The sequence below is a fragment of the Vidua macroura genome, chromosome 2 (assembly GCF_024509145.1).
Source record: "Vidua macroura isolate BioBank_ID:100142 chromosome 2, ASM2450914v1, whole genome shotgun sequence".
In the NCBI taxonomy this organism is placed as follows: Eukaryota; Metazoa; Chordata; class Aves; order Passeriformes; family Viduidae; genus Vidua; species Vidua macroura.
This window is the reverse complement of record NC_071572.1, coordinates 72,143,997-72,170,830: the sequence shown is the minus strand read 5'-3', so window position 1 is coordinate 72,170,830 and position 26,834 is coordinate 72,143,997. Positions and strand designations below refer to the sequence as shown.

General features: G+C 41.6%; 1 protein-coding gene across 2 annotated transcripts in view; it reads right to left on the bottom strand.

Moving 5' to 3' along the window:
• ATP6V1A (ATPase H+ transporting V1 subunit A) overlaps window positions 1–26,780 on the bottom strand; it is a 30,309-nt gene extending 3,529 nt beyond the window's left edge. The window contains exons 1-14 of one of the 2 annotated variants that reach the window (XM_053970029.1): window positions 26,634–26,780; window positions 14,194–14,288; window positions 12,395–12,523; window positions 10,729–10,943; window positions 9,880–10,017; window positions 9,232–9,383; window positions 8,253–8,415; window positions 6,966–7,074; window positions 6,024–6,146; window positions 5,820–5,934; window positions 4,636–4,699; window positions 3,699–3,902; window positions 1,690–1,784; window positions 361–532 (exon numbers count right to left, since the gene is read on the bottom strand). In XM_053970029.1, the coding sequence (XP_053826004.1) occupies window positions 361–532; window positions 1,690–1,784; window positions 3,699–3,902; window positions 4,636–4,699; window positions 5,820–5,934; window positions 6,024–6,146; window positions 6,966–7,074; window positions 8,253–8,415; window positions 9,232–9,383; window positions 9,880–10,017; window positions 10,729–10,943; window positions 12,395–12,523; window positions 14,194–14,275 (1,761 nt within the window). In that variant the 5' untranslated portion in view covers window positions 14,276–14,288; window positions 26,634–26,780. Of the gene's footprint in view, window positions 1–360; window positions 533–1,689; window positions 1,785–3,698; window positions 3,903–4,635; window positions 4,700–5,819; window positions 5,935–6,023; window positions 6,147–6,965; window positions 7,075–8,252; window positions 8,416–9,231; window positions 9,384–9,879; window positions 10,018–10,728; window positions 10,944–12,394; window positions 12,524–14,193; window positions 14,289–17,622; window positions 17,760–26,633 lie in introns of those variants that run through there. The other variant, XM_053970030.1, reaches the window with a different exon arrangement.
• Window positions 26,781–26,834: the final 54 nt, after the last annotated feature.

Sequence of the window (26,834 nt, the reverse complement as noted above, 5' to 3'; positions counted from 1 at the left end):
TGCTTCTCTCTGATAATAGTCTCCTTAGAACATGTCATAATATTTTTACAGAATTTTATCACAAAACCGCCAAAGCAAACTGGAAAAGATGCTTGTGCTGTTACCATGACTATATGTAACACAAAAGAGACTGCTGAAGGTGGGGTTGCCAAGGCTGTGCAGTCAGCATCACCTGACTGGATTTCAGCACTGACCATTCCTGTGCTCACAAACCAATTCTTTACTGCCTTCAAAATGATGGCAAAAGGTCTCTGTTCACAGACCTTTATCAAAAGTCTCTGGTAAACACCATTGAGTCAATCTTTCAGAGGCCCTGGAAGCTCACAAGAAACTGGACAACCCACTTCCTTACAAACATACCTTGAACTTCATGGAGGTAAGTCTGTAGAGGATTTCACTCATGTTCTCTCGGATGATGGACCACGTGATCTTATTGTCACTCTGAGCTGTGGTTTCTACAGCACGGCGTGCCATGTCATAAAATGCAATCATGTTGGAAAGCATTCCCACTGTTTTATAGAAAGGGCAGAACCTGATGGGATAGAAGAGGACCTGTCAGGCATCTTGGAACAGTTAACAGCATTCTCCCCTGACAGAAGGAGTGCCAGCCTGCTTTACTCCAGGGAATTTAATGTATACTGCCAAAGCAGAGAGGCTGCCTCAAATAGGTCCCACATTTTTAAATAGTCAAATTGCAGGCCAAGACAATCATCCTGAAGCTGATTAAAGTTGAGGTTTCTGAAGCAGTACCCAAACATTCAGGCAAAACAGAAGTGAATAGGAACTGCTGCTCTACAAGTCTCACATTTCAATCTGTGCCAATGCTAACAAGTAAAGGAAAACAATGAGTAGCCAACAGAAGTCCTCCTTCCTGTTTTGTCCATCAAGGGAGCAGGCTTCTTCCTAACAGGCTGGGTTGACAGCTCTGCAAGTCTCTTTGCTCAAAGGAAAAGAAGTTTCTTTATGCCAAGAACACTTCATGTAGTTCCAGTTTTAATGGGTAGGTGAGTGCCATAAAAGGTACCTCATTATTATTTATGTGCTACTTCCTGTGCTTCCTATAGCATACACACATATCTGTCCTAGTAATCTGATCAAAGGCACACAGTGTTACAAAATGATGGATGTCTACATTTCTAGTGATGAAGTACTTGAGACTTCCTGATCTACCTGGGCTGGGGAGTGAGATGAAGTACAAAAAGGCCCCTTGTCAGGCTATTAAAACACAAGGATAGCTTGGAAAGAAGAAAAGAAGAGCTCACTAGGGAGAAAGAGAGAGTAAGAGTTTTTTTGATGGATCAAACTTACTCAAGAATTATGCAATAGTAACTGAAAGCAGATTCTTGCAGTCCCCTGTGTATTGATGGAATAAACAGGAAGACTTTGGATGTTGTCTGTGAAAATAAAGCAGTCCTGTCCTCCTCCTCAGACAATGTTAGTGCAGAAACATTGGCTAACAGAACCATACAGGAAGACCTGGGAACCCCGAAGGGTTCTGCCTTCAGGAGGGGTCTGCATGCCTTGGGTAAGACAATGTGACTGCACTGTTGAATGGGCTACCTAAGCACAGTTCTTTCACTTCTTTACAGACAGTAACATTAATTTCTGCACTGGTCAGCTTCCATGTAAAATAACTGTATCAATCCAGACTGCACAGGACTAAGAGGGCAGTGGCCAGTCAGATCTCACCTGTCATAAGGCGTGTAACCATTCTGCTGCAAGAAGTCATCTTTTATCAGCTTGGCAACCTCCAAGGTAATTTTATCTGTTTCTGCCAAGGAAGCCTAGAAAAGTAAGGTAAACAGTTAGTTTAGTACCCAAGTCCATGAAGACACAGTATGTCCTGACCTGTCTTTCAGTACCTGTCTTCCCACCCTCCTAAGACAGGATTAAGCAGAACTCTGTCTTTTGGGTATTTCTTACTCCCTACTATAGAACAGCCAATTTAACTGATTGCCAGATTAAGATGGGCCAAACAGTCAGTAAGTCTGCTTTACGTCTATCTGATGATAAAGGGAACTTCCTGCCCACTGTTTAAGACAATGGAAAAGCCACCAGACACTGAAAATGCACATGGCTTTGCTATGAGATACACTGAAACATCACCCTTCTACATAAAGAGAAATTCATTATTACCTTCCTCAACCCTTATGGAAGAAAGACTAGATCTCACCATGCTAGACCAAGAAGCAAGCTAAAGGATTTGGTACTAGGCTGCACCGTTACCAATGTCGTTTTCCCACCTGGCATTCAAGAAAAGAAAAGGAGTTGATGAAAATGCCTCTCATACGCCACAGGACAGCCACAACTGCTGCACACTGCTGCTCTTAGCACCACAGGTTGCTCTTCTCACCTCCATCATCCTTTTGCTAAAAGGGCCTGATTGAGCTTTAAGTAGCACAACTTGCTTTCTAGACAGGAAGTTTGGACCTTCTTTCATGAGGAGACTAACAGAATTCAGAGCTAAAAAGAAAAAAATACACTGACTGTACTTTCACAATTCCCCCTTTCTAAAGGTTTGTTGCAGTTGTTAGCCAAGCCCAGAAAGAAAGCAGCTGTCAAAGATAACATCTCTGAGAAAAAAAAAAATCACCGGTTCCAGTAATTCTATCATGAGAACAATGCCTAGTCACAAGTACTGGCTTATGAATATCCCTTCCATACCAAGGACCCACTCCTACCCTGCTTTGCAAACCACTCTTTTAGAAGATGGTTTTGTAAATAGAGAACTGCAGAAAGTCCTATGACCCCATTTCCTTTTCTTCAAAGACACATCAAGAGAAGAGACTCTACTAGGCAAGATCTGATGAAAGGTCTCATCTTGGTTGGACTAGAACATCAGTGAAGAGACAGAGCACTATGAGCAAGCTTTCTTCATGTAACTGTATTTAACACATGTTACTACACACACTATAGCTCTGTAAATCATAATAGCTCATCTGAACATCACAGAATTAAGCTACTGTCAAGTATGTGCCAGGAACCTGCCAATTATCATATTTACAGTGATAAGCTGAAACACATTTTTCACTGGGTCCTTTCTGAGAGCTGACAATGGAAATTTTCCTGTCCAAGTTTAGCTTTCTCTTCAAAACATTGAAGTGAAGAAAGGAAATTAAAGAACGCCTGCAAAACGGAGCCGTATGTCACAGGTTTCCAAGAAAAAACATATAATCAATCATATAAAACAAGTTCTTTAAAAAGCAAACTTCACGTTGTTTCTACAGGCCAACTTGTAAATACCAACACCTCTGTCCTGCAGCTGGCAACATGGTTTCTAATAAACTGTAACCCTTCAGTTGACTTCAACAGTAAAGATGGGTTTGCATAATTTCTCTACAAAGACTGCTTCCAATGGAAAAGTACTTTAAGTTACAGCAAAGGACAATTCAGCAATACTAGAACACTGAAGCAAGTGAACTTTAAAGCAAGCAGTAGATGTCCCAATATCATTTACATGAGAAAAGCAGCACCAAGCCAAGGTTCAGCAAATCTGAAAAATTATTTGTCATTAGAAGTCAAACAACATGTAGGAGAGTTGGAATAAAACAATTTGAGGTGAGAGAGTCTGACATCTCCCAGTGATCTTTTGTGTACAATGCAGTATCCATCAGGTCTGCTCTAAGACATGGTCAAAACCCTGCACTAACCATAAGGAAATGGAGGATGGCTCAATGACACCACATCTGGTCACTCACCTTCCCAACAAGCTGCACAATCTCTGCAAGGTCCTCTTCCTCCTGTAGGATCTCTTTGGCCTTTGTCCTGAGAGGGACAAATTCTGTGAAATGCTTGTCGTAGTACTCATCCAGGGCTCGTGTGTATTTGCTGTAGCTGATCAGCCAGTTCACAGATGGGAAGTGCTTGCGCTGGGCCAGCTTCTTATCCAGGCCCCAGAAAACCTGCCAGGAGCCAGAAAGGTCAATCAGCTCTCCAAATCAAAAGTAAACTAAAACAATTGAAGGCAATTTAAAAAAAATACAGAGAGCAAGTCGAGCAAGTTGGAGTTAATGCAGCATGGCAAAGGCTTCACAAATGGAAGCCTGGGAGCCTGTTAACTATAGGAGTGAGATTCAAATAACACTTCTCAAAAAAATGATACAAATTCTAAGCTGAGTTCAATTTATTCCGCTTGAGACTGCTCATGAGGGAGCAGTTAGCCATAGCAATGTCAATATTGGAGTCTATGTAAAGTGGAGACTGAATAGATGTAACTGCTTTCCCCAAAACTGCAAACAGTTGCAAGACACTCCCAGTCAGCTTCTCTGAGGACTTTTTGTGGTTTCAATGCACATATATTAAGAGTGGTCTGCTTTCCATCTCAGCTGGAACAGATACATTTGCAGGGCAGCTCAATAGGCAGCACTTAGAAAGCACAAAGATATCCCTGATATCCAGCGTTGGAAGGAATTGCTGCCTTCACTCCCTCTTCCAAAAGGATCTCAAACATATCAGTTTGAGACCATCTCACAAGGTCGCCTTTCACGGTGTTAGAACATTTTCCAAAACACTCTACAATGCTGCCTGTGTCAAATCAAAGCTCTCTCACCCCAGCCATTGGCACAAATGTGCTCAAGTACAACCATTTGGAGTAAAACAAAGTGGACAGAAGAGCTGCAACACTGTGGGACGTACCTGAACAATGCCCAGGGTAGCAGATGTGACAGGATCAGAGAAGTCACCACCCGGGGGAGAGACACTGAGCAGGAAGAGATAGGGAAAGATTATCAGAGTTGCTTTCACAGTTCAAACTGAAGTACTGAACATATGACTGACTGCACAGCTCAGTGCAGAGAAACCAGAAAAATCAACATGATTTCAAGTAAATAACAGATGGCAATATGTTTGCACAAAGTGCTTGATGCATACCCACACAGGGGTAATATCAAGCATACCATGAAATAGTTACATCAGTAACTGATTGACAGTATTAAGGTGTAATTTCAGTCACATTAGCACCAGGTAGTAACTCCAGCTTCAAACCTGTCTCAATTGGAATCATCAAACCGGTCTCAATTGAACAGATTCAGCAAGAGTGCTGATAGAACATCATGAATACACAGTGCAGTGATTTTACAGAAAGCAATATGCCAATTTGAAATTATTTTTGATATTCACCTATAGAGTAACTACTTCATTTGTGCTTGACACTCCAATACATGCCTTACCAGAGATAAAAAAATAGTCTTCCAATCTCAAAAGCAGAAAACCCTTATGTATGTATGTTGTGAACAGTAGAACTAAGCAGAGCAAAAAATCAGCTCTGGGTGTTTTTGCAGATGGCAGGGGCCCTACTGAAAACACAGGGAATCCATTTTGCCCAGGGTATGATACACAAACCAGTATCACCTAGGAGAATGCTTGTGGACGACATGCTTCTCACAACACAACACAACCTTAGACACACTGCTCCGTGGAATTCTACTCTATTTGAGCATGAGAGTCATGATTCATTATGCCCCCAAGTGCACACATTGCTGCTCTAACTGCCCCTTCTTTCCTGCTCTGAGCATGGTTTGACATACTTTTCAGAGAGCTCTAAAGACATTCTTGCCTGAGCCACTTGATCCAATTGCTGTGCCTGGGATTCCACAGAGCTACCTGTCCACATTGATTCCTTCTGCCCCCACGCACAATTTAGCAGCAGTTCTGGGTGAACAGAGACTAAGTATCTACCTACTCACTCCCATATTTTTTAGTTCTGCAGAGCAACAGACAGAGCAATGTGACCTTTTGTCCTGACAAAAGGAAACAAGTGCCATACAAAACAGTGAGGAAGAAGTGCAGCTGGTGCAGAGGCAAAGCAATGCAGCACTCACGCTCCAACAATGCTGACGCTGCCTTCCCTCTCAGGATTTCCCAGACACTTCACTCTCCCGGCTCGCTCATAGAAAGAGGCCAGACGGGCACCGAGGTAGGCTGGATAACCACTGTCTGCAAAGACCAACACACAGAGATTCAGTCAAAGGCTCAGAGTTTGAAGGGCTGCATTTACGAAACTAGACTGAGGAAAGACTACTCACCAGCTGGCATTTCAGCCAGTCGCCCTGAGATTTCCCTGAGGGCCTCAGCCCATCGGGAAGTAGAGTCTGCCATCATACTGACATGGTAGCCCATATCCCGGAAATACTCGGACAGGGTGATTCCTGTAACAAAGACAACAGGGTGCTGCAGGATACAATGTAGAAAGGAATTCTATGCTTATATATCATCATAAATATGTAAATAAACCAAATTATTTGAGTTTACATTTTGATGGAAACAGACAACAGAAGTAACTCTTTCTTCCCGCTTATGTCTCCACTGTCTGTTTTTTTTTTTGCTGTTGCTGTTTACTTCTTCTTACTCACTTCATTTTTGGTTATGAACCACTCAGATTCATCTTACATTCACATATATTTCTTTGAAGAGACACTGCAATGTCACTGATGCTACTCTCTCTCTCTCACTGAAATCATGAACAAAAACTCCTCTTACTGTAAAATGTCTCCTTCCCTTTCAAACCACCAGAACACAAGAATGAGAAAAAGTCGTGTTTTATTTGAATTATCTGACAACTGTTTCTAAAAAAGAACTTTAAAAAAGCCTTTAAGAGGCTGCAAAGGAAAGGTTAGTCTGCCAACTCGGAGAATACCATTTGTGTCCATTAAGTGGCTGTACTTGTCAGCAGAAAGCTAGTCAAAACCTAAAGCTTACAGAATTAACACATGCAGAAAACCTACACAAGTCCTGGCACAGTAAATTCACCTTATAAAAAAAAATTACTCAATATTCAGAAATGGCAATTATATGCAAGCAAGTCAGATTCAATTAAGATACTAAGACTTGGTGCAGGCAAGGTCTGAAAGGGTTTACTTCTGAAACTAGACAGGCTTCTTGATATGGTCATCTCAGAAACTGAAAATGCTAGAGCACGATGGCTTGCTTTATACACACAGCTTTCTCTATCCTCTTGTAAATCTTACCAGTATAGATGGAGGCCTCTCTGGCAGCCACGGGCATGTTGGAAGTATTTGCTACCAGAGCTGTTCTCTTCATGATGCTTTCTACCTTGCCATCAACTTCCATTGTTAACTAAAATGTAAGAAAGGGAAAAACAACCAAACTGTAAGAATAGCAAGTTTTTTTGTTAATTTTTTGCTGCATGGGTTTTTTTACTGTTTTACTTGCCTTGTGTCAGGATACTCTCCTCACAGCTATTCTACCAAGAGCAGAGACAAGATACAAACCAACATATCCTAAAATTTTGAATTTCAGACTGCAAACAGCTTAATTTTTTAATGTACATGCTTCAGCCTCACCTCATTTTCTGCAACTGCCAAATCCCTGTTGATCCCATTCAAATAAGTAATGACAAACCCACTGCACAAGGAAGTACACTGTCCTCTCTCAGATGTTCAGGCTGAAAGAGCTAAAAATTCTTAGCCTGCTGTCATAAGTCCATTAGGAATTAGAGAGCTTTTTTCCTCCATCTACAAGAAGCCAAAATAGTATTTGACAACTGGACATAAAACTACATTTTTAACTTCAGTGAAGCCTTACAAGCACCTGAACAACAGAATGCACACCCTGACATTTGGGTAGAATTCCATTCATGAATACCCTGGGATTTACCATATTCAAGACTGCCTCAGCTTGACTTTCCCACTTTGTCACCAATCAACACACCCAAACCTTTCAGACCTTATTTCTGACAGTGAAGTTTCTACCTGACAGTTCATACTAGCTGACCCTGGCACAACAACTTCACTAAAACATAGTAACAGGTACAAGGATTGGTATCTGTTGCTTGGTTGTTGTTGGTTGTTTGTTTTTTTTTTATTAACAAGGTATTTTCTACTTCATTCAAAAGGTATTCCAAAGCTTAACATGTCAAACTAATATCTGGTAACTGTATCACCACCCTGCAACTTGTAAATGGATGTTGCATATTCTGTTCATGATCAAGTTAAGAGACATGACCAGCAACAGGTGAGATGCTTACAACTGTGCTAAATTCTTCTCTGACATGCATTCTGGCTTTATTTTAAACAACTTAGAAGGTACACCCAAAAAACTAGTCCAGATATTTATTGAAGGGCCACTGAAATAATTCTTCAACAAGCCAAAAGGGATTTTTGCCAGAGCTTCGTGGCAGGCAAGATGATCTTTTCAAGTCACTCTACCAACATGATATTTTACTCGGTTACAGTACCGGTATGATAGCAAGTCTTCCCAGGAAGGTTTACTTTCCATGAAATCTCCATACTAACCTCAGGGAAATCTCTCAGTACTTCAGACATTTCATTTCCTCGTTCTCCACAGCCTACATAAATGATGACATCACTGTTGGAGTACTTTGAAAGAGACTGCGAGATCACAGTCTTTCCACAACCAAATGCCCCAGGAATCGCTGTTGTGCCCCCTTGTACACACCTGAGTAAAGAAAAAGGACTCTGATTTGCAAGGAACTAAAAAACAGCTCTTTCCCATCTTAGAATATATTTTCCACTAGAACTCCCTCATCAAAAGCAGAATGACAGGAGTCACAGTCAATGTTCTGGGTGAGAAACACAGAGGTATTTCACTAGACCAAAAAATCGAGGGATTAAACCATCCTTTTCTTCTCCTGTCCTTGAAGTATGTGACTTATGCTGATACAACAGCATGTCTTTTGGGCTCGAGACATAGCAGTTTTCACAGCTGGAAGCAGCAATGGAATGGAAATGCTAAGAAAAGAACAACTGTACTTAGCTGTGTGTTATAGACTAAGCAGCACAATATTTCAGGACCAAAATAACTGAATTCAGCATCTTAGAAGTTAGCTGCTTAAATGAGCAGTTTGTGTTACAGTGAAGTGCAACAGTTTTCCTAAGTGGCAATCTCAAAATCATTGGAAACTACACATCCTCAAGACCATGGAAAGATATCCTACTCATGCATTCAAATGAAGATAGCAAGCTTGAAAGTTCTAGCCTTTCTGCAAATGTGACATGGTTATGTTAAGTTTATGCATGTCCAGTTTTTTCTAGATTAATGCACTAGAACAGTTTTGTTAAACTTCCTTTTTCCACCAGTGGGTTCACCTGCCAAATAAATACGAGAAGTTCAGCTAAATATATTTTAAGATTATGCTGTGACACATGGTGAAACCTCACCCTTAAAAAAACCTAATGCTCTAAGGCCTCCTGCCTCTGCTTCCCCCTAAGAGAGAGATTTCTTGCACAGTAGAAAATAAAAGAAAGTACTTACGGGAAGAGGGCATCCAGGACTCGTTGGCCAGTTAATAAAGGATGATTGGCTGGTAACTTCTCGGTAACAGGACGGACTTGGCGTACGGGCCACACCTGCACCATGGTGAACTTTTCCTTTACACCTTCAAACTCCAGCTCTAACACAACATCCTAACAGAAAGACATGTGAAGTAAGCAAACAGCTGCATGCTGGACCAGCACATAAATTCTCATTTTAACTACTCTGCACAGGCCTTTCATAACACCACAGAGCTCTTAGAACCTCAACATGCAATCATCACCTCCCGAGGGAAGGCTCTTTCCCACGTTTACAATGCCACTGGGGGAAAACAGCGCAAGATACAGCATACATTAAAAATACGCTTTTGAAGAGCAAGTGAATTTTACATATTCATAAGATATTGTAGATCCCCACAGAGGTCATCAAACATGGCACAATGAAGTGCCATTGGGAAGCCATATACATAGAAAATAGCTGCACAAAATAATAATGCAACCCCTGCAGGCAGGGTAGCAGAAGTGATCATTAACTCAGATACCTTGTTGCATGAAACACTTTAGCTGGCCTCATGCAGAACAGAAAGAGTACATCAAACTTATAAAAGAGACATGAAATATACCAGCAACTGCTGCTTGGGAGACTTACTGAAGTGTCATAGTTTCCTGGAGGAGCAATGTATGTAACTGTACCCCTATTCCGTGGGGGCAGCATGATTTTGTGTTTGATCAGGGAGTTTTCATTCACCACACCATAAATATCTCCACCAGTGATGTGGCTGCCAACCTAAAATCAGAACAGGTCTATTAGTCATAGCTTTTAAAAAAGAACCTTGACAAACTGTAAAAAATACTACAGCTATTAAGTCTAGCACTGTGATTACCCCTTTTAAAATTCCTTGTTACAGCACAGTAGCTGATTTACATAACTCATTACTCCAACAGCATTGCTAGCAACACTACCTATGCTCAAGTGCCTTTCAAGGCTCAGACAGGAGCAATTACTAACAGACAAAAGAAATTTTCCTTGTTTCTTTTCCACCTCTCAACCTAATGTGCTAAGAAAAGAAAGGATAGCATATGCTTACCTGCAGGGTTGGAAAAAAGATGCAAAGGGCTAAAGCCATGACATTTTCCAGCTCTAAGGCTACCTTCACCATTTGCAAAATGTGTGCTGCAGTCATTCTTTTTGCTCAGGTAACACCTGCTCCTGCTAATGTTTACTGCAATTGCATGAGTTTCTCTATGGTTTGGTAAATACATCAAAACTCTGTAAATTTCTCATACGCAGCAGCAACTGTAAGTTGTATCAAGTAAGTTTTGGTGCTCCCCATCCAGTCTCATACATCACTACCACCTCTTAGCACTCCTTCTTGCAAATTTCAATAAATGTAGTATTAACCACAGATCCCAGCAGTCACAGCCTTAGCACACTGTTCCAGGCCTAAGCTCTGGGGGTAGAGGAGCAAGAGGGAAACACAGGATTGTCAGAACCTACCCGCAGATTTTTGGAAGGTGTGAAGTCCCATTTGACATCTCGGCTCAAAGCTGACACGTTGACACCTCTAGGGATATAGATACTTTTGGTCAGAGTACTGATGTCTGAGAGAGGTCTCTGGATACCATCAAAAATAGCTCCCATAATGCCAGGTCCCAGTTCCACTGATAGGGGCTTCCCAGTACGGAGCACAGGATCTCCTACAGAGACACCAGCTAAAGATTTGCTGAGGAAAAGTTCATCCAGAACAAGGGAAAGAAACCAGGCAGAAGTCATGAGGTTCACATCATACTCTCAACTTTCTGACTTTAAGGTAATACTATTCCTATGTTACACCATTTGAGAAGCATGTAGGCTTTATACTAAATTCTGAATTTGCTCAAACAGCAAAGTTCACTATCTTCTAGAGAGGCAAAGTAGTGACAAATATTCTACTTTACGATCATTTGTTCAATTCAACTGTTGTTGGCAACTAATGTCAACTAATATGGATGAGTTCACTGGAGTGCCAGGCAGTGAGATGACAAAACATCACACATTTCTTACATCTTCAAACTGAGAAAACAGATTAGGCTGTTTAAGTCAGATAATGTTATGAAATATGGAATTTTTCACTTCAGAATTTGTTTAGAGAGCACAACAGTTTTGATCTTGAGCCTTGCACAGCTTTTTTCAATAGCAGCCTAATTTTAAAAGGACTTTGTCTAAGACCAGCACTATTGCCCTCCTGTCTTGCATCAAGTTGTCAGGTCTGTGCTCTACCTAAGCTCCAAAGATGCACAATGGACTCTTGTCTGCAAAGGGCCAGCACCTTGGCAGAAGGGCCTGCTAGAATACAAAAGAAAACCCCCAAAACTTAGACAAATTCAATAGATTTAATACCAGTTGACTTCAGAGAGGCCTATGACCAAGTTTCCTCTCAAGAGGGCATTAAAAGTAAACTATACTCAAACTTGCTCCATGTACTGATGGAAAGCTACTTGATACTGCAACAATGATGCCATCTAAAATGATAAATTATTAGGCAGAGACAGGACCTAGTCAGCAGTTTGCCAGCAAGCTCCTCAGAACCAAGGTTAGGGAGCCAGCACAGCCTTTCTCCTAGGCTCTGCAACTACATACAGCCCCCTTGGGATGAGGAAAGAGGCCTGGCTTCAAGTTTTATGATTTCTTTTCTGACATTCTGTCATATACATATATATATGTATATGTAATAAAAAATACATTTTACATTGCCTAGCTTTTAGAATATATGCTGCATCATAGCTGGACCAAGATACTGTAAGCCTACTGCAGAAAAAAAAGTGTAATCTATTATGCTTGGCAAAATACTCTGTCCAGAAAAAGGTATCCTGCCCACTTCACATTTCTTATTTAAGGATTATACAAGCACAGTTATCAAAAGCAAAGAAAAAGATGCAACAAATATTGCTTAGTTTTGCCATTTATAGTTGACACTTGTCAACTGCCTTAACAAAGAGGCATTAAAATGCACTTGAATTCTTAGGTACACTTTGATTTCCAGTCAAAAAAGTCTCCTCGCTAGACAACCACACAAGGTAAGATTCACCCCCAAACCATCAAAACTTACAAAACACATGCAGAACAGATGTCCTGCCGGAACCCAAAGTATCTGGCAGCATAGAGGGAGCAGTGGAAAGGATACAAGTTTCCTCATACACCTGGACAGTTGCCAGATCACCTTCCAGCCGGATGATCTCCCCCACCAGTTCACTGTGTCCCACTCGTACCAGCTCATACATGGCAGCACCTGCCATGTTGCAGGCTGTGACCACTGCAAAAGATGGGCACATAGGTGAGTTATTTTTCCTGCAGCTCAGGAAATTTACCCATCGCAAGTCTGTAAGAACTGCACAGCATAAACCTGCTATTCACCCATATCAGACATACTCTTGACTTCACAAAAGGATGCCACAACTCCTGATATTTCCAGTTTAAAAGTTAAAAGAATAAGTTTTCCTACAGTTTTCATTCTGTCCTTTACTAAGAATAAGAGGACACTATGAGAATGTAGCAATTCACAGGAAAATTCAGGCCATCATTTCTCTTATCTATCTTGACAGATTGCAAACGTTGAGGGTGTGAGATGCTGTAAACTTTGACAAACAAGTTCTATAGGCACTTCTCCCTTGCAGTGAGCTGGGCCACATTCTCGTCTGACTAAATTAAAACACACAAGAAAATAGCAAAACTCACCCAATGCCTGGTAGTTACATAAACCTGTGGTTGGGGGCCAGCATTTTCAAGTCACTTAAACTTCTGTTTACCTTGGTAGCATCTGGATGCTGGCATAAACATGGATAGATCAAGCCAAGGCACCTGCTAAATACCCTTGCATCTAAAGTGATGCCTAGAAAGCTTTAAAGAAAACACTATTTTTTGCTTTATTTTGTAGAAAAGCGGTGTCTATCTTAGGGCACTTAAAATAACTTTCAACAAATGAAGATTGTTGTGCAGCATGTTTTGGGCCTGAGACTTCACGCTGCTTTGAGTTAGATTTCAGCAGGTCATATGTGGAGTCCTGGCTGCTTTAGAACAAAATTTATTATGTCTTGCATATTATGATCACAGTAATGCACGTAAGATTCACATATTTACAGAAAAATACATTTTCCACTCCTTTGGAAAGAAAGCTGTGTCAGTTTAAAATTGATTCTAAGTACCACCTCTGCAGTTACAGAATTTGCAGTCAAAAAACTTGTGCCTATTTAGGTAGGGAATTTCTTATTCATCAAACACATTGCATTAACAAAAATACTTGCTAATCTTCTGTTCTCATATTCCCATCCTTTCCTTCTGCTCTTGAAGAGAATGCAGGAGGGAACAGAAAAGCCAGTAGAGTCTGCATGTATTCAAAAGCTGCTCCTATCAGAGCCTAAACTATTTCAGCTGATAAAGATGAAGGAAGAGTCCTCCTTCTCCTACCTGCACTATTGCCACATTCTATCACCTTGCCTGACTCTTGTGGCTCCTTGCTGAGCTCCCCCGGCCCATGGTGCAGTAAACAGAACAGCTTGACACTGACAGGGACTGAAGATGTCAGAAAGCACAGGGACAAACTTTCAGTGAGAATGGACTATTTATTCATATCCTTTTAGAGAAGCTTTAGCACACTGGGCCCTGCAGATTTCCAACCAAGGTGCTTTTTCTCACACAGAAAGCTTACCTTTTGCTATTGTTGTTTTTATTCAACTGCCTGCTTCCACTCATTACATTTTTAAAAAGGGTTAATTAGTAGTAACACCTTGTTAGCAGTTTTTTTAATAGTTTGTCAGACTATAAATCAGTAAACCTTCAACCTTCTTGAAGTCCCCCACCCAAAAAAAAAAAAAAGATGAAAAATACCACCCAGAGCTCTTTTACACTTCTCTGCTTTCAAGTGAAGATTAACAAGATACTCGATAAAACAAAATTTATGGACTTCCTTTACAAAATAATACTTACCAGGTCCTGAGACTCCATAAACATAGCCAACAAAAGCCTCTCTGTCTTCATCACGAATTTTGGGGAGTTTGGAGAAGTCCATTTTGCCTGTTCAACTGAACAAAAGAAAAAAAGTCAGTCCTGAAGAACACACACACATAGTAAGTTCTTCCTCTTCCCTCTGCTCTCTTCTTATTTTCAGTTAAAAAGAACTCTGAACTCATAGCATGAAGCACCTTAGCCTTAAGCACTCTTAACCAATTTTAAAGCTGTAAAAAGTGAAAAAGTAACTGATTTAAACAAACAAAAGATCTGAGATTCTTATTGAGGAACACAGGGTAGAACATCACTCCATAACAGGCTCCACAGATTGCTACTGAATGAAAAAGATGCAGTGCAACAATGCCCTAACACTGTTGCACTGATTTTAAGCTTGGTAATAGGATATTTAAATAAGAGAAAATCTCTTTTGTATTCCACATCTCATTGCCCTCCTTCAAAATATGGAGTCTTGCATGATTCTGAGTGAGCAAGAGAATGTTCTGGGTCTGCTTTACTGCCACCAATCTCTAAAATGCAATACTACAAATATTAATTGTGAAAATTCAATTTTTGCTATCCTAAGGTGCTGAATCACAGTATTTAGAGGAAGAAATATATATTTTCAGAAGCACCAGCACACAAACATGTGAATCCTTTCTGTGTGTCTCACAGCTACATACTACACAGTCTTTGCTCTCTCAGTAAAACCCACAGAGCAGTACAGAAGAATTGTGCTGAATAATGGGCAAAAGCCTCAACTTGCAACAGTTAAACAACAGGCTGTCATCTCTTGCCAGTAACTGTTTAGTAAATCTAAACAACTGGCACTGGAAAAGCTGTTTTATCAGCAGACTTCCTCCATCCCTGTTTGTCCTGTGGCTGACAGTTGGGCTGTCCTGCTTCCAGTGCAGTGCGGATCAAGGATTTAATGGTTTTGCTTCGTGAGCCCTTATCACGCTGTGTGTTACCTTGGAAACTGATGGGTGTTACAGAACTGTAAGGCCACATTCTTCCCTCTTAGGAAGACAATCCTAGGAGTACAGACACCCTTAGGACACAGCATTGGTGAAAGGTGTGCTGTGACATGAACTGGGAGGCATCTGTTGACACTCACACTCAAGTCTTTGAGAGCAGCCCAATCTAACCCAGCCTCTTCCACAAGGCAGCAAATACAAAGGCGTAGTCAGGCTCAAAAACCTGCCCCATGTACAATAAGCAAAACAACTCCACTGCCACCCTTTTCAATACAACTAAAGGATACATTTTTGCCTATTCTTTGGGAGCAGTAGCTGACTTCTGCTATTCTTGAAATCCTACAACTGTTTTCCAGCTTTTTAATACAACAATACAAGTCCTCTGCCCCTCAGCCTCTTTACTGACCTATAAATTTCAAATTGGTGACACTGCTCCTTAAGAAAAAGATCTCCCACAATTCCAAACTACTGCTCATCCTGAAAGAATGGCTTCTTTCAAGTTCCATGTCTCTGTGCAGTGTACTGTCTATCATGGCTGCCACTGATTTATTCCACAGCAGCCACCACAACAGCTGACCATGGCTCAGTTACCACCAGCTTGGAGCAGACTTGCTAATGGGTCTTGAGCCCAAAGGCTAAGCCAGATATCCATTAGATCCCTCTACCCTCTATACCCATAGGTTATCCTTCACACTTCCAGGTGTTTAGACCCAGGAGACAATTTTAATTTTACTGTTTTTTTTTCTCAAATGCCTCCTCTGACAAATGGCAGAGGGGAAGTCCTCATAAAGCAATCTGCAGTTCCTGAGCAGCTGGTATGAGCTGGTTCTGATCTGACTAACACAACTATCTCATCTTTTTTGCTTTTAACAACTAAAACTCAAGCAAGCACAATTGCTGTTCATACCAAAAGAAGCAGCTGTTCTTATAAATTCAAATTAAACATGTACTTCAATATACCATACAGAACAACATCCAGTGTCCTACTATCAACACCTCTAAAAGCACAGCAGAGAGTTAAACCACATTCTCATAACTGAATTAGTGACACAGCTTGGCAATTAGACAAGGTCCCATATGAAAGAGTCAAATTACAAAGGCAAGGAAAAGCAGGAACACCGGGCCACTTTCAATTTAAATTAGCTTTTCTTCATAATCAAAACCTGCTTGAAGCGACTGTTTACCTTTTAGTGAGGCAAGTAAGAACCTCAGAACAGCCATTCTGCAGTTAAATGGCAACATCCTGACAACCAGCACCTGCCTCTCTTGTTCCTGTGGCTGCTCTGCTCCCTCTCTCTTCCTCCAGCCACCTTTCCAAATTACTGGCCAAGCCAAGTAAAAGAGCAGGGGATTCCTCCACTAGAACACCTAGCAACACAATCATTATCTCTGTCTTTACCATGATCTCTAGCATCTGCAACAACAGCTTTTAAGCACATACCTATTAACTATTTCAAGTGTAAAAGATGGATTTGTTCTCACCTTTGTTTTACCTCCCCTATTCCTCCAAAGTACAGTCTACACAAAGCCAGTGCCCACCCAGCCTTAAGGGTCTACACATCTCTTAACACTGAATACAGATTAAGAAAAAAAAAAAAAAAAGCTGTTATTTATCTCTGCATCATTTTCTTGTGCTTGTGTACTAGCACTACAGATTTTCAATTTACATGGAAAAGTCCTTGAGGGCCAAAATGCTGCCTTACCTTCCTACCTTGTTAGATGTTTTCATTGCCAGTACTCAAAGAAAATGAAATTCCCTAAAGCATATATGTACCCCAGAAGCCACCGTAGCTGACCATTTCAGAAATCTACAGAGCCCCTGAGGCCTTTGAAAGGCCTCTTGCCAACACAAGATATTAGGCACTATATGCAATTCCCTCCTACAGAAGTCCACTAGCACACCTACACAGGATATTAGCTTATTTTTAATTACCTTATGAGTAAAGATGCATCTTGTATCCTTTGCAATTTATATCTTCCTTATCTAAAACAGTTCATCAATTGATTTCAAACATGTTCTTAAGCTCAAGCAGTCATATCCTGATTAATAGTGCCAGAAATCAAAGTATTGCTTGCAGCAGAACCTTCTCTGACTAAAAGGTGATTTATTACACTGATTTTCAAGTCCTAACTAAACATGAAAGAGCCCATAACCTGAGCTTTCTATCTTGGTTTCTCCCCAGCACAGTAATCTGGTTACACATTAGCCCCAAAAATGTAACTGCCCTGCTCTCAATGTTGGAGAAACCCGTTTTGCTTCACTGTTCCTGGGTTTTGCACCTAACATTTGATCAGACGCAGAATTTACACGACAAATTGCCTTAACACAAAGATTTTTTCAAAATTCAGACTCCGGTGAGATTTTTAGAAGGAGCTTTCTTGCAGCAAGGAAGAAAATCTACTACAATTGTATCACATAAACACAGTTCCTTACCTTATTTTGCAGAAGCAGGGAGTACCAAAAACCCACAGGCCCAATTCAAAAGCTAGAATTCAGCAGTGAAGCATCACCACTTGCAAAATAATTGTCCTTCTAATGCCCCTACATAGAGGGATGAGAAAGCTGCTGCAGAGGGGAACGAAATTTCCGACACACAGCAGAGGCACAACCACCTGACTTGATGAGTCATCAGTCTCTCTCTCCCTCTCTCTCCCACCAGCACCGACGAATGCCGCAATAGCAATTCCAGCCACCTCGAGCCCAGCTGAAGTCCCATCTGTGCTCTCCCTACCACACAGGACCAAGCAGAAGAAATTAAAAGGCTTCGGCATTTGCATTAAGGGCCTCCTACAAAGCCAGGAATTCCAATATCCTGAGTGGTCCATACAACTACACAAAAATCCTTGAAAGAGGTGAATGTTTTCTGCTGGGATCTGCTCACCTGCCAGCCCTCTAGCGTAATACAGCCATGTCAGTGTGCGCTGTGCTCTGGAAGAGCTTAACAGAACAACTGTTTAACAACAGACTGCGCAGGCAGGCGCTGAGCACACTGCAATACTAATTGCTTGAGTATGTTGAACAGTATTGATTGCTTCCAGGAGTCTTGTGGGTCTTCCTTGCACTCAGAAGCCTTTCCCCTGGCCAGCAGAAGCACTAAGGCAATTGCACAACATCCAGCACCTCAACAAAGCAGAGAGCTGTGCCACCCTGAGTGACAGCTGCTGGAATCTGTTTTCAGCGATTCACAGGCACTGCCCCATATGCTGAACAGAACACGGGCAGTGTGATCCCTCCCTAAGAACCTGCATGAAGCTGAAGAGTTCCCTGCAGTCTTCACAACTTCTCAAGTCTATCTTTGCAAGTTATAGGATTACCAACACTCCAAACTGCCACAAAAGCCTAGACACTAACCACAGCTGTAGTGAAGAGCACAATATCAGTAATTTGGAAGCAGCAACATTACATCAGTAAGTCATCAATGGTAGGAATCATTCTGCTGGAATAACTTTGAACTTGAAGGTCATAGATTTTAGTATATCTGAAACAGACTAATGTGGTTTGATTTCCAAGGGTAGAAAAATAAGAGTCAGAATATAAGCCCTTACATTTGATATCCAGGAAAGCTTAACAGGCATAAACAGTAAAGTGTAGCCAAAGAGTTTTCCAAAGAAAATAATACCTCCTCCTCTTCTTAGTAAAAACCTAGACAGTACAGGATAGTAAAGATCACCACCTACACTGGACAATTAGCTTAGTGTCACATTGGAGTGATGCTTCAGATTCAAGGCTGCTGACAATTCACTGTGTTCACCTGAACAGACTATGGCACAGTGCATAAATCCCAGTGTTCAGTTGCATGAAGATCTGTTGCAAGGGCCTCATAAGTAACCGGATAATCACTGTCACAGATTTCCTGTAACTAGGACCGTTTAAACTTCCCCTTCTAACGGATGATATCTTTAGGAAGAAGTATTAAGAAAAAAAAAAATACAGTGGCTGAATTACTAGACAAATGCAGAAGTTTGGCAGCATTTTCATATCTAGAATCTGTCCCACAAAAAACAACATGCCCAGAAATCTAACACAGGTCACTGGGAAAGGAAGCCCAACAGTACTCTCAGGAAACCTGCTCCTTTATAGAGATGCAGAGTTGTAATTTTACTATAAGACAGCAGGAGAAATTACTCCAGATTTCTCAGTCACCAAACAACTGAATTACTGAGGTTGGGGGGGCACTTCTGGCAATCATCTACTTCCAACCCCCAGCTCCAAGCAAGTTAATGTTGGCTGCTCAGGGCCATATCCAAATGTTTTGATTACCTCCAAGGATGAAGCCACCACAACTCTCTGGGCAACCTGTTCCAGTGTTTAGACACCCCTGCAGTAAAAAGTGTTTTCCTATGTTTAAGGGGAATTCCCTGTATTTCAGTTTGTGCCCATTGTGTCATGTTACTTCAGCAGGTACCACTGAGAAGAGTATGGCTCCATCCTCTTTGTTCCCTCCCATCAGGTGTTTATATACTTTACAGTAAGATTCTCAGAGCCTTCTCTTCCTGAGGCTACATAATCCCAGCTCTCTCATCTGCTTTTCCTACCTCCACATGCTTAACAGTCCTTGTGGCCATTTTCTGGATGCACACCACTAAGCCACACCTTTCTTCTACTGGAGAACACAGAACCAGACACAGCACTCTAGATGTGGTTTCTATCAAGTTTAACCAAGGTGAAAAACCACCTCCCTGAACCTGTTAGCAAGATTCTTCCAAACACAGCTCAGGATAGTGCTGGCTGTCTTTGCCACAAGGGTACATTGCCAGCTGATGTCCAGCTTGGGGACCCCCAGTTCTTTTCAGCACTCAGTCAGTTCTCAGCCTGTAGCAGGATATGTGGTTATTTTGCCTCAGGTGCAGGACTTGGCACGTCCCTTTATCAAACTTCATGGGATTCCTGTCAACCAATTTTTCCAGTCCAGGTCCCTCTGTATGGCAGCACAACCCTCTGCTATATCAAACACCTTCCAACCACATCATCTACACTCTAATAAAACCAGGCAGGAGTCACATCCTGTGCTCAACACAACCATGTGGCTCAGTCTTCTCATGACACAGACATTGTGAAGTGAACAGCATCAACCTTCCTGCCACAAGCTCCGAGCCAGAAAGAATTTCTTAAACTCAACAATATGGACATTTTTCCACTTAGTTATTCATACAGTTTCAGTTGTCACAGGGCAATTTGAGGCCATCTCTGCTCTAGATAAATCCAGAACCTGCATGAGTGATGCTCAGCTGCATACTGTGGACCCATCTGCAACCCTACAAGACTATTTATCTTTCACATAACTTGTTTCTTGGGGTCTTATAAGCCCCCTCCTCTCACATGAAGCTTGCTTTGCTCAGCACATGTACACATATATCCATGTGTATTCAAGGAAAGAGAATTATGCTGCCACTGTCATTGCAGCACATGATGGCTACAAAGTGAGACCATACAACACTGAATTCATGAAGTCCACCACAAGCTCCTCCTGTCCTCTTCCTAAAAACAGGTGGGGACCTAGCTGTGGGCATGCCAATACATACAAGTTTGATACTTCAAATAAACATCATGCCTTGCACACAAGCTAAAGATGTAACAATATATTTATATTTGATACATATATACAACATAAAGTATACATTCCTACAGCAAGGGTGTGAAGTCTGTCCATGCAAGATGTACCACCACTACAAGTTGTTACTCAAGCGCCCAAGCTTTTATTCAGCAGCTTGGGAAATTCCTTCAGTTAGCCCAGAACAATACTAGAACAAAGCTGTTTGAACATGACTAAAGTCAGCAGCTAAAATAAAACTAGATAGAAAGGCTGGCAAGGTGTTCATTGCATAACTACTTTGACCCACTGAAGATCTGATCAGCTCAGTAGATAAGCGGCCTTCAAATATCAAGTGCAGCTACCATGCTATATCTAGAAGTGATAAAGATCCTAGCTAAATCCATTAAAATACTCCTATTACTAGAGAAAACCACATTGTCCATGTGAAAAAATGTTCATCAACTGACTCATATGTTACAGTTTTCCATAATAGGCTTTTCTATACCAATTCTTTCCTCTCAGCTGAGGCTTCTCCAGAGGAGGAAATTGATGAGCCTCTCCTTAGTTCTTGCTACATTGCTTCACAATTTTATTACTGTGAAAAATTTGACATTCCTTTCAGCCTGCCCTTGACATTCTGCCCTTTGGCTTGGTAGACGTTCACACAAAAGAAAGATCTAACACAACTGAAATCCAAACCATACTACAGAACACTAATACAAAATTCATTTCTGTGTTCTACAGTGACCTTTTTTTATCCTGATCCAGTCATCTAACTACTAGGGCTGAAAAGTTCTGCAGCCATCTGCTCAGTGCAATGCTCAGTCATCTCCTCTAGATGAACAGTTTTCATTAAGCTCACTAACATTACTGCTAAACTAAAATCTACCCTAGCTTTTATTAAGTCACTTAATTTTCAGGTGTATTTGGTACTGGTACTGGAAATACTTTCTGTTGCTCTAACCTTTAAGATGACAAACGCTAAAATGAAATGAATATGTAGCTGTAAGCAACTATAATAGCAAAGTTTACTACAGTTCAGCAGAGGGACTTCTGAAGAATTGAAGATCTTACCTCAACAGACAAAAGGTGTACAATTTGACAAAACAACTGTTGCTAGATTTTTAAGTCAGGCTCAGTTTTACACACAGAATCACACAAGTTGTTTGGGCTCATTAAAACAGTGTCTCCTCTATAATCCTCACTACTGCCTAACCTCTTCTCCCCAGGTGCAATGGCTAAAATACTGAGCATGAGTTTGGAATAAGCATTTCATCATTACACCTTTAAAGCTTCAGGTCACCTTTAAAGTTAGGATATTATGGATTCTTCAGTTTGTTATGCAACGTATTTGACAGCTAGTTTGAAGAGCTGAACCAGGACTGAGTCTGCATGAAAGTCTTTGAGAAAGATCCAACATCCCTAGCAGATAGAAGTACTCTTTTATAGCACCTTTGGTATAATGAAACACCTGGTTGGAATCACAGCATACCTATTGGCACCGGATTCCAGTAAAAGGAAATTAAGTTGAAGTTGACTTTTCCTGTAATGAAAAACTGGATCTTTATGTTTTAAAGCAAGTTAAGCTACATTTGTAAATTTTATGTTCAAATAAAATAATACCTGAAGTATTTACAGCTTCTTCAGAACAGCAAGAGGCCTTCCAACGTATTAGATTTTACCTTTGTATAAACTACATATTGTGGTGGCTGTCTAAATATCTACCAGCTCATGCAAATTTATCCCAGGATAACAAAACCCTTAAAAATTTAAGGATCTATAGGCAATTCACATAATAGAATTGCTTATTTAGCCATCTTTACCAATAGAGTCTGCAGTTAGTCTGAAATACCATCTTAGGGTTTTTCTGAAAAGCTGATTTTTAAGGTCTTACTTTCAGAGTGGGAAATAAAAAAGGATACAGTGTAACAAGAACAAGGGCCAAATATTTGCCCCACTAACTGAAATTCTTGGAAGATGCAGTTTCTTTGCCTGGGTATTAAAAAACTGTCAAGTCATTCTTTAGGCTCTTAGACAAAACTTGAATACCTGAAAGCTTTTGTCCAGTTATAATAAGTTTTTTCCATAAAGGCACAGCTGTCTCTCTATGAAGCCTGTGGCTTTTCCCATATCCTTTCTGTATCCACAAGAGGACTGCTCTTCATGCTTAGGGCACAGAACACAGACCTGCATCACAGACATCCAAACCACCTCTCTTCTAAATGAACCACCACAAACCACTTCAGTAAGCAAGCACAGCTTACAGCAGCCAAAAGATGGGACACAGCATCTTCACAGCACACATTCTGGCATTTTTCAGGGGATGCTGTCTGGCAGAAACACAGCTGGGCAGACTGGTCAGCTGAAACTCACCAGAGCACCAAAATTTCAACTTGGTTATGAGAATCCTTACAACGCGGGCACTTTTCAATTGATTAGGAAGGACAAAGATAAGGCTTTTATATCAAAGAGACCCTCTAGAACACCACTTCTCTCAAGCATTTGTATCTGCAATGGGTCTATTTCCAGCAGGCTTTTTAGCTCATTTATCTCTTCAGCACAATGAGTCTCAATTAACTGGGGCAGCTTCCCATACTAGTTTTGGTCCCTGCTGATTTCTTTTGATTTGAACATAACAGACTCCCCAAAACGTTGTAAATTATGACAAAAGAGGGACCACTGTCAGACAAATTATTTCTGAACAGAGTGAGCAGTGACACTGAATTTTACCATTACACAAGCTCAGAGGAGTAGTCAAGCTGATGAAACAAGCAAATAAATTCAGCAGCTAAAACTGGTCTTTATCTGCCATTTGGTTAAATGGTAGTAACAAGGTCTGTTAGACTTTCAGGATTTATCCATATACATCTTACTGGCTTTCACAGAAAGTGTATCATTTCAGTAAAGCCAGGCCTTGGAAGGCAAAGTCTGTCAGAACAGCCAAATCATGTATGGACATATAAAAAGCTGGCAGCAAATGGTCAATGTTTCTGAGATATGGGAGTGTTGAACTTGAGAGCTTGACAAACACAGAAGAAATAAATGCTTGGATGAAATAAAGTAACCAAACAAAAAATATTTATCAGTGCAGAACTTAATGCCATGAGAGATGACCAAAGCCAAGAATTTGGTATAAGCTTAGCTGTCCACTCCCAAAGGGAAGAATGGAGCGAGCACATCAAAGACAAGCAAAAAGCTTTTTATACCATAAAAGAAGATACAACAATGACAAACAGAAGATCCAGTCAAAGCCGGTTTTGCATGTTGGTCATTTAGGTGATTATTGGCTTATTCTGTACAGGAAAAAAAAAAAAGGCTGAAAAGTTTAAATTCATTCTGCTTCTTCTGCTGGAGCAGGACCCTCTTTCTCTCTGCCCAGCTGGAAGGCTAAAGAAGTCACACATTTTAAGATGTCAAGTAAGAATGAATGAGCATGATATTCCTGTTGACTACATGGTCTGTTTTCATTGGCAAAATTCCAGCCTAAAAAAAAAAAAATCACATGGATACCATTGTTCAACAATGCCTCAATATTTCCAAGTCTGAAATCCCCCATTTTTTAACCTATGAAACAAGTATGGAGAAAAGAATATATTTCAGGCAATGTAGCATTGAGTTACTGCATGGTTTGTGTTTTGTAGGGTTTTCTTAAAAAGACAGAGAAAAAAAAAAAGAGGGATTACTACTTGGTCAACAGTAGCATTCAACATTTTATGGTCAACGTCAAAGTAACCAAAGACTCCAGCTAGGTTATCCTGTAATCCTTTTACTCTTTCTAAAAGAGTAATTTGGAATGCAGCCATAGTTCATAAACATGCAATTTCAAAGCAAGAGGGAAACCCATCAGTAGGAACTTTCAGGGCTTGAGAACCCAAAGACACACCATTATGGCATGAAATCACAAGGGGGAATGCACAGTGCCTCTAAAAGGATCTTCAGGGGAATCATCTGGTAACCTGCTGGTCTATAGCAGCTTTGGATGACAATGTGTAACACCAGCACGCGTGCAAGTCTGGAAGATAAATGCATGAAGTCATCCTGGGAAAAAAATTTAGACAACAGAAGGACACTTAAGGCCCACAGCCTTCATAAATGAGGGCCAATGAGGCATAAAACTGTTAATATACACTTAGACCAAAACAAAAGCTAAATTTAAGCTAATGCTTTATAAAAATGAAGCAACACTAATCACTCATGGCTCAACCCTATTAGCACTACCTGTAGAAAATAATTCTTGATTTGGAAAATGACAAGGCAGCATTTACAGGAAAGAGAGATCTTGTGTTACTATTGCAACACAAGACTGCAACCCCCCTTTGAACAGTCAGCTGATGCCAGCAGCTATTTTCCACTGTTGCCTTAATTTGTCCTTCCCTGTTCTCTGAAGTTGATGTCCATGGTGATTTAGTATTTCTGAATGTCAGACTTTGCCACCTGATCACAAAATTAAGACTAATTTTTTCCCCGCATACAAGAATAAAGCTTTCCCAGAGGATTTTGCATTACAGACTGACAGGCACAGCAAAAATAATCTGCAGTATTTTTGGTAATTCAAAGACCTGTAGATTCTGATCTTACTTCACATATTCTATAGAAAATAATAAAATGTAGGTATATATATACATGTTTATATTTGCTCGTCATTGAAAAGGCCTTGAAAGCACAGAGAAGGCAAACATTCAAATGCTGCAGATCTGCACAGTGCAGAAGTCAGCACAAATACAGCACAATTTACAACACACTGAAGATCTGCCTCAGTTACTCAAACTTCCACTTGCAAATGCCAGTTTGTATTTCGCATGTTCTTGCTAATAAATCACTTCTAGCAGTCTATCACCAGGTTTTCCTACTTTTCCACCCCCTCTCCACTTCAGCAAGCAGAATTAGCATTTGAAATACCATGCTAGATCAAATAGCCAATGTACTTTGCTGAAGTATTGCATTACAATGAATGAAACGATCACCAAATTGTTTTTATGCCCAGCAGGAGTGCAAATTCTCTGAGGGAAGACAGTAAAATATCAGGAAGAAAGACTTTACTTTCTTCCTAAGAAAGTAAATCGCTTTGGGCAGCTGCATGGAATGGATGGATCTTGACACATATGTGTCACATACTCCAGTGTCACAGCTACCTGTAACATGAACAATATCATTCAGAATCCAGTCGTGCAAGATTTCTCTCTTGCCTTTAAGTGAATGCCAAGGGTGATGTTTGAAACACCTCATCTACGGCAGAATTTTGTCACTGGCTACAGGAATAGGAGACACATTTAAATGTGCTACCAGGATATTCAACTGCAAAACAACAGGGGGGCTCTCGTGCCACGGACGGGCTGCAGCGAGAAGCCGGCAGCAGCATTCCTCTTCCATCACCGTGCTGCTCGCTCTCTGCTGGGCTGCGGTCAAGGCACCGAAAGATTCAGATCCACCCACTCAAGATGGTGGGATGACCTGGCACTGGAACCCAGCCGCTATCACCCTGCCTCTTTTCGGAAAGGAATTCTGGCATAACCCTAAACCTAAAGCATCTCATTGGGCGTCTTCGACGAGCGCTCGGTAGATTTTTCATTCAGGGGGCTGCTTCGCTTTCCAGGTCTCTGCTCCCTGTGAAGCGGGGCGGGGAAGCGCATGGCCGCCTCCAGCGGGCTGTCCTGCCGGGACACGGCTCCCTGAAGGTCGGCTGCCCAGGGCCCCGGCGACACCCGCTCCGCAGAGCCGGGGGCCGCGCTCCCTCTGCGAGCGGCTCCACGGGGAGACCGCGTCCTTCCCGGGCAGGGTCCGAGCGGGGCGGGGAGCGGAGAGAGCCGACCCCCTCCCCTCCTTTACCGCAGAGGAGGGCAACACCGGGCGCAGCTCGGGAGAGGCGGAGGCAGCGGTGCAAGGCAGGGGGAGAGGGGGCCGAGCGTCTCACCTGGGCCGGCCCGGCGCGCCCGAATCCGCCCGAGTCCCTCCGCCGGCGGCAAAGGAGCTTCTGGATCAGCTGACGCCGGGCCCCGCGCGCATGCGCCGCGCCTCGCCGCACACCGGAAGCGGCGGGCGCGAGCCGTGCCCGACTCCGGGCGGAGCTTCGCCCGCCCAGCCCGGGCCGCTTCCGCGCAGGAGTGCACAGGGC